Source organism: Coenobita brevimanus, chromosome 65 (genome assembly GCF_032717465.1).
Source record: "Coenobita brevimanus isolate Jiangsu-jjx chromosome 65, ASM3271746v2, whole genome shotgun sequence".
Classification (NCBI taxonomy): Eukaryota; Metazoa; Arthropoda; class Malacostraca; order Decapoda; family Coenobitidae; genus Coenobita; species Coenobita brevimanus.
Genome location: NC_137018.1, coordinates 36,419,117 through 36,430,696, shown reverse-complemented (window position 1 = coordinate 36,430,696; position 11,580 = coordinate 36,419,117). Strand labels below are relative to the sequence as shown.

Here is an 11,580-nt window from a genome sequence, read left to right as displayed (position 1 = left end):
TAAGGAAGACTAACAACACATTGATTAAAATGCTTATTTGTACTGATGATGAACTGTGATAGAAGTTGGGCTTGATGCACAATAGGAGGGAGGTAGAGGTGTGCAGTGGTCTTTTAAGCAGCCATGTGCTTTGTGCAGTGCTAATAAGGTTGCACAGTGGTTGAAAATGCTATATTTCGTCCATGTTAGTCCTGTGTTTTGCTTTATGTGTGTCCTACCCACATTATACTAATTTTATGGACCAGATCATATGTTTGTTAAGTTATAGGTGAACAGTGCAATGGAAATGCACATAACAGGCAAATAGACTGTACTGTAACCAGGCCACCTTTTGTTTTGCAACTTGACACAATGACAGGAGGCCTGTGGTAAGATGATTTATTTTACTTTGTTACTGTATAGTGTACCCACAAACTGTTTACATCTAGGATATATATAAAATGTATGTCTGAGTGATTTTTTGGCATCACAGTTGGAGGACTGTCAACTATCATCTTCAAGCAAGATAACATATCACCTCGCTGGGATGTAGTTGCCTGTGAGTTCCTGAACAACACATTTCCTAATGTATGAATTGAAAGAGATGCCCACTTGCATTGTATTACTAATGAGCACATACAAGTACCAGCACACTACAGTATACTAAATATTGAAAAAATGAAAGTTATATCTTCTCATTAATATGCAGTATTTTGCACAAAATTATATAGCTTCAGTACAGTAATTTCACTTGTAATGTGGCATCTGCAGTTTGTCAGCATCAGTAAAAACATTATGGAAATCTGCTGTGTGGAAGATGCTGAGCCTATAGAAAAAAATGGCTTGTGATCGACCCATCCCAGAATCACCCCTAGTGACTCCCGAAGCCTGCCCCAACCACCTCATACTGGCCGTAAATGTATGGTACCAAGCAATGATAAACACAGTTAAAGACATACAGCAAAATTAGTGTGGAGGTGTATCACACCATCATCCAGACAACAACATCACATAGACCACACCATTACCCCACGCCATCACCTTTTTCCACCACCCACACCATCATCCAGACTACATCACACCATCACCTTTTTCCACCACCCACACCATCATCCAGACTGAGGTCATCACCCCAATCCATCACCAACACTATACCAGCACTCACCTTCAGTGGGCATCTGAGCAGTCACATGACCCACGCTGTGGCAGATACATCCCAGCAGTGACAGATGATGCATTATTTGGCCATGTTTGGCTTGTGGCCCCTGTATTTTTGGATATAGCCATGTTGTGGTAACTTTCAGGACCTAACAAAGTGCCTTCTGTGCTATAGGTAGTCAGCTTTATGGGGGAGTGTGTTATAGGCGAATGGACCATATTTTAAAAATTTAAAAGTTTTAAGAGATTTTGTGGCTATCCTGTAGAGTATTAGTGTGTGTAACCCAAGAGGTCTCGACTGAGCTAATTAAAATTGCTTGGCATTTGTTTCATTTTGTTTTTGAAGGCTCCAACATGCTTACATGTGTCAACGTTGGTCACCTAAGGGTGGCTTTCCATTCTGCTCAATCTGTGGCAGCCTCCGTATTCAGTCCCTTATCCCTGAGGTTACCTTCAATGACCTCGTCCCAGGTCTTTCTCGATCTGCCTCGATCAACCTCCCTCAGTCCTACCCCCTAACGCTACGGTAACACTTCGTTTTTTCTGCATCCAGTTATCATCGTCCATCCTCTCCACATGCCCAAACCATCTCAATCTACCTCTCCTCATCACAGCACCAATACACTCCAGTCCCATCCTCTTAACTCTTCCATCGTAAATCTAGCCCCCCAGGCCTCACACTGAAGGACGCATTGTACATCCACTTAATCATTGTCGTTTCTGTATGTTTGAGCCTGCGAATATGCTCTTCCTTTACTGCCTAGGTCTCATTATTATACAGCATTACACTCCTAATACATGCCACATACAAAGATCCCTTAGCATGGAGGGAGATCCCTCTCACTGTCAGGAGAGGCAACAGCTCCTAAGCTTCTTCCAACCACTCCTCACTCTAGTCACAGAGCTAGCTCCTGTCCCACCTCCAGGACATAAAATGTCTCCCAAATAACAAAACTCTTTCACACACTTAACCCTATCCCGTGAAGAGAGGAGCGTAAATTTTGGCTGTGCACATAACTCTCGCTCAAGAGCTTTCAGACCAGTCGCATAGATATTTTATTTCTAATGCTTTTAGAAAAGTTACTACTCATCATAGAAAGGCCACTTTGGTCTCATTTTGAAGATGAAGAGTTTTGCTTTGTTGTTCATTGTCCAAAAATACAATATATACAAAATAATTTGCAAAAAAAGCGAGCAGAATTTAGCTGACATGTTAAGTTTTACACTGTCCTTTAAAAAAATATTTGCCCAAAAAAAACTATTCAAGAAGTAATAATAGTTTTTGCTTCAGTATGTAGCAGAATAAATTTCTTTTTCAATAATGTATTATTGGTTAGTACTTGGATGGGTGACCGCCTGGGAACACCAGATGCTGTTGGCATCCCTACGTCAAGTGGGGTTGGTGGAGGATTAGTGCCCCTCCCTGTAAATCAATTAACTCTAAGCCCTTGGCCATCCCGTCTGGGATACATGGCGTCTGGCAATGAATGAATGATGAATTATATGTTGTATTTTCTTAAATAATAATGCCGCATATACATGCGAAAAAAAGAAGCATAAGTGTTCAGCGGGAGGTCAAGAGGCGTACATCCTACTTGTGAGGAACCTCACACCACACAGAGCCAAGCAAACCAAGTGAGCACGCATGCACCAGCTGTGGCAGGCACAGCTCCACTCACTTTTGCTCGTCATCCAACAAAAATGTCGACTCCCTAAATATTTCTTTAGAGATTACATTGGATGACGGGCAAAGTCGTCATACTGACGTCAGAGGTTGACAAATGCATGACGACCCAGGTCATCATTGGTTAGTCAAAGGGTTAAGAGACTTACCAGCAAGATAAGCCATAATAAAATACATACAGTAATGTATTTTTGTGGTAGAGGGGTTAATGGAGGTCGGTTCTAACACTTTGCCCTGAGAGGCCTGTCATGAACAAGATTGTGTAACGTTAGCTACAATCTAGTATAAAGAATATCTTTATGCAGAATAGGTTGAAAACTTATCCGTGTTAAACTTGGAATATTTATAATTTATAAAGCTCAACAGTGATAGGTATGTTTGTTAGTATATAACTTTGTTGTTAATGAGGCAATAATATACGTTTTCTGTTGCAGTGTGGGTGTGTCGGCATGTGGTGTGGACCGGACTTGTGGCATTTGTGGTGCTGGGTCTCTATGGAGTCTACCTTTTCTTCTTCGGCCCAGCTCCTCTCCATGTGGTGGAATTTTATTATGGCAATGAGTCCATGTCTATCCCATTCCAAGGTTATTGCTACTACAGTATATAAGATCTGTGCTGTTGTGTGGTTCAGTCATCCCTGTATTCTACTTACCAAATTTACTGTACTGAAAGATTGGGGACAGTGGCCAGCAAATGAGATATTTTTTTAGGTGCAGTTTTACATTGAAAGTTAAGTACAGTACTGTATATATACTATTTGTACATGCTGTGGGCATTTATCCTGTTGCCATCCAGGTTCTTAACCTGCCCATTTCTTCTACACCCCTCTGATTATAAGGTGCATATGCGGTGATCAGTGCCATTTTCAGTATATATCTCAAGTTTTGACATACATGCATTTTGAGTTGATGCAATCTTTCATGCTTCTTTGCTGTTCATCATTCTTCAGCAAAGCAACTCTCTTCATACCCGACCAGTACATACTCATACTTGATCTAGCACATTTCACACCTGCCCATTCATCTACCTTGCTCTCTTTTGTCTTAGTCTCATACCTCAATTCCTTAACCCCTCAAAACTTAATGACGTCCTTTTTTTAGTTTATTCTTTCTGCCACCAGACAGTTTTATTCAGCATAGAAAAGGCATCTGATATTGAAGAGGTTTATTACGGTAATATCAAACTCCCACAATTCAAAAGTCTGTTTCAAGTTGAATGAAAGTGTCTGGGGGTGATAAGAATAAAATGAATAAAGATGTCCTCAGGCACATTGTGTTATATTTATTGCAGTATGTTGCTATTACATTTCCTCATTCACATGCTGTCTCTTTTCACGTTACCATATGGGCCTGCCTGTTTTTCTGCACCCTGAGTGGGCACAGGACCTAGATCTAAGTCTTATTGGATCATTATGAGGGAGATGTAAAGGGTGGAGGATCCCTAGTTTGCATCCCCCACTCCATTTTTCCAGTTTCACATGCAGGGAATACATGAGTAATATTTTGCATTACCACCTCAGGATTTGGTTATTTGATTATCCAACTTAAGTGTGAAAAACAGTTTTTTTGATGTACAGGAAACCACTTGTTTCTTTTTCACACATTGTCATGTGATAAATAGGTGCCACTGCATCAAGTGAGTGGATGATGGGTACCCCCTATCTGGATGGTAATGTAGCAACTCAGTATTAAGGTATTTGACCATTGCTCTGTTATTTATATTTATTATTAGGCACTCACCATCCACTCACTTAATGTAGTGCTGCTCTCGGGTGCCTGCCCTTTCCACTCTCTCTTCTTTCCTTCCTTCCTCTTTTGTATTTCTTTCCTTCATTCTTTCCCCATCCTTCATTCTGTGGGTGCTGCTACACTGAGTGACAAGCCAAGTGGTCTCCTGGACAACAGGAAACCATTTATTGTACTATGCTGGGTGGTAACCATATGACCAAATTATGGCTCCTGGTGGTTTAGTGAGTAATTAAGGTGCTCCAGTCAGATTGAGGCAGTTCAGGTTTATGGTTGGGGTTAATTGCTCATGTAATGCCATTCAGGGATGAGTAAGGCTGGTCACTCTCATCTTAAATATCAGGACTCACTTGCCTAGCCCAGGACTCCAGCACTCCTCATGGGGCAACACTGGATTTGATGATGAATGGTGAATGAATGATTATCTATCTATCTATCTATTGCCAGACGCCTCAATCCCGTTTGGGGTGGCCACAAACAAATCGCCTCCAAGTCGCCCTGTCCCCCGCCATTTCACTGCCCTGCTCCCAACTCACACCCCCCTCTCTCATATACCTCTCCACCCCATCCCTCCATCTCATCCTCGGCCTCCCCCTCCCTCTTCCCCCCTCCACCTCACTCACATACACTCTCTTCGTCAGTCTCACCCTCCATCCTCTCCACATGGCCAAACCACCTCAGTGTGTTCCTCATAACGCTTCCTATCACATCCACATCCACACCACAACGCTCCTTTATATCCTCATTCGTCAGCCTATCTCTCCACGTGACTCCACAGGCTCCTCTTAAATAACTCATTTCCACTGCTCTCACTCTTGACTTGTGTCCTTCCAACAACGTCCAAGCTTCACTTCCGTACGTTAGAGTTGGTATCACAATACTGTCATGTAGTAACTTTTTCACTTCCATGCTCACTTCCCTGTTTCTTATCACTGCTTTCAAGGAACCAGCAACCTTTCTTCCCTGCTGTACCCTTTCAAGCACTTCACCCTCCAAACCTCCATCCTTACTCATAACACTACCCAAATACTTAAACGTACTCACATTTTCCAATTCCTCACCATCCAACCTCGCTGTACATTCACTAACTTCACCTCTCTCAAAGACCATCACTTTACTCTTCCCTACATTCACCTTTAGGTTCCGTTTCTTACACACTCTCTGAAACTCATCCACCAAGCCTTGCAGCTCCCCTTCGTCTTCACTCAACAACACAGTATCATCTGCAAACAACAGTACAGGGAGTTTCCAAACACTATCCTCTCTCACCAGGGCCACTCCAACATCCACTACCCTACCTTGTACCTCTTTTATTACCCCATCCATGTACAGATTGAACAACCATGGAGACATGACACATCCCTGCTTCAAACCAACTTTCAAAGAGAAAAATTCACTTAGTTCACCATCCACACGCACTGCAGCCTTCGCACCATCGTACATACTCTTCACAGCATTCAACAACTTCCCATCTACTCCATATATTCTTAACACTTTCCACAATCCTTGTCTATCCACCCTGTCATATGCTTTCTCCAAATCCATGAAAGCCGCATACAACTTCTTTCCCTTCTCTAGAAACTTTTCCACTAAAGATCTAAGAATGAATATCTGATCTACACAACCTCTTCCCTTCCTAAAGCCTCCCTGTTCTTCTCCAACTAATTTCTCTGTTCTTTCTCTAACTCTGTCTATAAGTATCCTACCATACACTTTTCCTATTATACTGAGAAGACAAATGCCCCTATGATTACCACACACTTCTTTTTCCCCTTTTCCTTTGTACAAGGGAATAATTATACCTGACTTCCAATCCTCCGGGACTCTACCTTCCTCCCAGGCCAATCTGCACATCTTCCACATCCATTCTACTACTATCTCTCCCCCATGCTTCAGCATTTCACCACACACTCCATCAATTCCTGGGGCTTTCCCCGATTTAACTTTCTTCATTCCTTCCACAACTTCTATCCTACTGATTTCTTCCTGTCTTCTCACCTCCCTCCTCCTCCCAGCCATTCCCCAGCCACTTATACTCACATTACTTCCATCCTCTACGTTCAACAATTCCTTAAAGTGTTCTCTCCATCTGCTCACTTTTTCTCCCTTCTCCACTAGTAATCTACCATTTTTATTTTCACTCCCCTGCTAACTTCACTTCCACCCTGTCTTACTCTTTTCACTTCTCTCCAGAACATTTTCTTACAGTCCCTCCACTTTACACTCAAATTCCTTCCAAATTCCTCATCCACTCTTCTTACTCTCTCTTACTAATCTTTTCACCTCTCTCTTCCTTTCCACATATAACTCTCTCTTCCGCCTCTCAACTTCTTCAACGCCCCTATTTCTCATCCATTCATTGTATGCTTTCTTCTTTTGTGCCACAGCCTGTTTTACCTTTTCAGTCCACCACGCTGTTCCTTGCACCCCCCTCCGTCTTCTCTTCCTTCCACACACCACATCACATGCTGCACATATTTCTTCTGTAAATATCTTACACATACCTTCCACGTCTCCCATCTGCTCCAATTCATATTTGCCCAATCGTTCCTCCACTTCTCCCTTATACTCTGCCTTTTTCTCATCCTCTTGTAACCTTTCCACTCTCCTTGCAACTACTCCTTCCTCTCGTCTTTCCCTTCTTCTATTCCTCCATCTTATTTGCATCCTAATTCTGGCCACCACCAAGTAGTGGTTAGAAAGTCCACTCCCCCAACCTCTATACACTCTTGCATCCTGTACACATCTTCGCATCCTTTCATCCACACACACATAATCAATCATTGCCTTCCTTTCATTCAGTTCACCACCCACCCTTCTCATCATTCGCCATGTATACCTGTGGATCATTTTATGCCTGAAGAGGGTATTGGCTATCACCAACCCCCTCCCAGCACAAATGTCCAACAATGGACCTAAGCTTAGAACCCATTCTCTGAGGCCAAGCAGTCGTCCGTTACAATTTGACATTATTAAACTACCTATGTCTATATTGAATGCATGCTAGGTCTGCCTCATTCAGGACTGGTGTGCTGGTAGTAGTGGGGGTATTTTTATGACATGCCATTGGGTTTTGGAAGATCAGTAGTTCCTTTTACTGAAATTCAAGTAATCAAAATGTTTCCTTATCCAGCCTGATACATTATCAAACATGTCATTACGGACAACAGTTGACTCACTAACCACTTGGCCACCACCTTTCCTTTTATTTTATGCTCCTTTTAATATCTCGACACAAAACCCAAGGCATTAAAAAAAGAAATCTTAAGTTTATGGTTGAAATGGTGCCAATTGGAGCCCCCACAAACTGGAAAAAGATGCCACTGCTTGCCAGATAACATACTATAAAATGCAAAAGTGGGGTCAACTTGCATTACCTTCTGTTATGTAACTTTTATGTTACTTTACTGAAAATAGGATATGTAATGATTTTTCTACATATAATACTGGAGAAAAAACAGTTTCTTTATCAAAGTATAATAGAAATGGAAGGTTGTGTCCATCCCAGTTTAAGGACAGTCTACATGCGATTATTAGTTGCCCGAGTATTGATCACTGTGATGTTTTTAGGTGGTGAATGTACATCTGTGAGGAAAAATTGTAAATGAGTATAAAGAAATTGTATATCACATAACAAATGAAGGAAACATGGTACTTAAACAATCGAAGATCATATGAACCTACTGAGCTCATATAGAGGCGCTTTGTCATGGGTAGTGCGGTGAAGTGTGTGTGCCTGCCTCCAGGAGCCCAGGGCGGCACTGGTGATGTGTATACACCACACCTGACACCTGCACTTTTTGAAATCAGCCAATGATTCTGGAAAAATATAGTGCCGTGGTCCACTGTGCAACTAAAATACAGTACACGTGGAAAAATGGACTAGTAGAACTGAGACGTTTTCTCAAAGCAAGAGGCATACCTTGCCTGTAAAAATTTGAGTTGCTGATCTCGGTCCCATAAGATTTCAGCTGTACAATTCTTCCTATTATTAAGTGTATAATGGACAGAATTATGTCAGGATTTGCCAAACAAAATATTACGATCTTTGGAAACTGTATGATAAATTTTTCCAACAACTGAGATTCATTTCACTTGGTAAAAAGTCCTGAATGCAAATATGCACAATATGATTCCGTGATTTTTAGTAAACTCGGTAGAGAACTTTTCAGCGTAAATCTCATTTAGAGCATCAGTAAAATATCTAAGATGACTATAATACTGGTATAATGCTTTATGCATGAGTAATAATCCCGATAGGAATTTTTTTAAAGGAAGATACACAAGCGCTGAGTGGGTAGTGACCCCACGTTATTTATTGATCCAGCAAACACTGGCAACTTTCAGGAGTTTGCGGAGGCTCTAATTGGTAACTGTCATGCCTAACTTGGAGGTGGGTGGAGGCTGGGAGGGGTTGGGGTGAGATGTTTTGATGGTGGTCATGGTATCAGGTGATCTGCTGTAATACTCCTGTAGTCATCGAGGAGCCATTCACTGCCCAGGGGTGGGGGTGCCCAGGAGGGAGCAAGGTGTCCTGGGTCATGTTTATGATGAGCTAGAAGAATTTGCACTTCAAAATGACTGGTGAAAAATGCATGAACTGATACACATATAAGATGTACAGTTTCTTGCACTTGCATGCCAAACATTGTCAAATGAATATTGTAATTTGTGTGTGAATTATTACAGATACAGGCCTTCTTCAGCTTATAAAATTAGCTGGTTTCTTAAGGTTTTTTAAGTTGGACCACAATATTGTAAATATCACTCACTGAGATGATAACCCACCCCACTCCCCCAGTCTCACCACCCTCAGAGTACAGTGCAAGTATCATCCATTCCTTCCATCACTGTATCTCAGTTGTTTTTTTATAACTGTTTAATGCATTGGTACCGAGCATTTCACGTGTTCAGGGTTGTGAATGCTGGAAAAGGATACCCTTATATGGTGGCACCAATCCAGTATAACTGGACAGCTGTGTTTCCTGGTTATGTAAAAGTTCCTCATCTCCTTCACCATCCCTTGAAAGGAGGTGGTGGACTGCAGAAGGGTGACTCAGCTTTTATTGCACTGGAAAGTTCAGATGAGCCTGGGATCATAGTAACAGCAACTACAGTGTGCTCTGTCTCCTTCAGATTTGTTACTATAAGTTATTCAAGCTTGACACATGTTCATTTTCTCTCCCTTCTCCAGTTGTTTTATATCTATTTTAGATTTTATGCTTTTATGTTTTTGAGGGAATAATGCTGTTTGTACAAGAGGAAAACACAGATGATACTCCAAAGAACAATAACACAATGAAAGCCTTGGAAGGGGGTGCAATGTGCGGTGGCTGATTATCAGTGAAATATTACCCTGTATACAGCAGCTGATTTAGTACTTGATGCATTATTCAAAACTACTGATATATAATAATTACTTCTGTGAAGATTTTCATCACCAACAGTTCTTTATAACTTGATCTTTCATAAGTAGAGAACTTTCTGCATATGATCTTTGCTTGATGTTTAGAGAGGGGTAATATTGCAGTGTTCAAGCTTAACCTTACCTTCATGTGATTTGGAGCTATGATAGTGTGTTGTGTGATATTGTGATAGATTGCAGATGCTAGTAAAGATGTGTTACTTTAAAATATCTTTTTGCAGATCATGGAGAGCGTGTGGTGTCACAGTACATGCAGGTGGGAGAGATTCTGCCCAACTGTGGCCTAGGGTATGTTTGCCCCCACAACCACTTCCCTGTACACATTTTCAGTGGCAAGAACAAGGATGACACCCCTAAGATTTGTGTCTCTGGAAAGTAGTGAGTGACATCTGTGGTTTTATTGCATAACCCTTTCATTGTTTTGATGTATTTTTATATTTTGTTCCTGCTGCTAGCAGACAAACTCAGCTAAGGAGAGTGCAGTAGTAGTGAAGGTAAACTCTCCAATTGAAAAAATTTCCTAAACTGAATATAATTGTCAGGAAGTAACAAGAATATACAAAAAAATATATGCAGTAACTGGACCCAAGTCTTTTGACCTTTCCAGTCTTAGTTATAGTAGACTGTACTATATAGCAGTTGTAGGTGAATAGCTATCATCAGCCCTGGAGTGTACTAACATAAGAGGAAATATGGCTACAAGCTTGATAACAAACCACAATAATCCTTTAGGCATGATGGGTGTTGAGAGAGAAAATTGTTGGTTACTCACAATGTGACATGATATTGAATGGAGAGACTTGAAGTGGTGAGAGAGTTTAACTCATGGGCTGTGGCATGGGTGTTGTGCAACAGGGTTTATGGTGTAGCAATATAGGCATAGCAGCTATTGCAAAATTACTTCAGATGTACATCGTTTTCTTGGAAATGGTATTTCACACTAACTTATGAAATAAGTTTGCTCAGATCACCACAGATTGAGAGTTGTTGTGGTCAGAAATTTCCAAGGCTGCGGGAAACTGGTAACTATATAATAGCTACCCACTGCTGTCACAGGCTCAGTGAGTTGCCAGGTAGCCAAATAAATCATAACTTGAGAATGACATACTACTTTCTACAATTTATTTCATCTTTTTTGCTGTTCCCTTAGCCAGTGTCAACCTTGCATTTGATTTCATCATAGAAAAACATTGAGACAGATTTGAGCCTTCCTCAGGTACTGACACCGCGGTACAATTCAACCTTGCAAAGTGATCAACTTTAGATAAGCGACGAGTGATTATATAGTGATTTATCACGTAGCATTGCCATTATAACATGGGTTCACTGGAGATATATTTTTGTTCAAGGGTCACCCACCCTAAAAAGTATCAAAACAAATTTCCAGCTCACTGAAAGTGGTTTCTTGACCCGTCTGATTCGTTACCTTGGAGGGTAGCCAAAAGCATGTTACTAGATACAGTAATACCTCATTTATCCGGACATAGTAGAGCCAAAGGCATGTTAGGATAGTGGCAACATCTGGATAATGAACACTATTCCCCTACCACACCCAGACCCTACCTATACTCACCTCCAACCTATATATA

The 11,580-nt window shown here is 41.3% G+C and overlaps 1 protein-coding gene across 1 annotated transcript in view; it reads left to right on the top strand.

Annotated features, from left to right (window-relative positions):
• Positions 1-2,877: 2,877 nt before the first annotated feature.
• The window catches only part of LOC145404968 (protein O-linked-mannose beta-1,2-N-acetylglucosaminyltransferase 1-like), a 181,520-nt gene continuing 172,817 nt past the window's right edge, over positions 2,878-11,580 (top strand). Inside the window, exons 1-3 of the mRNA XM_080276473.1 lie at positions 2,878-2,944; positions 3,256-3,405; positions 10,213-10,369. Coding sequence (XP_080132599.1) covers positions 2,878-2,944; positions 3,256-3,405; positions 10,213-10,369 — 374 coding nt within the window. The remainder of the gene's footprint in view (positions 2,945-3,255; positions 3,406-10,212; positions 10,370-11,580) is intronic.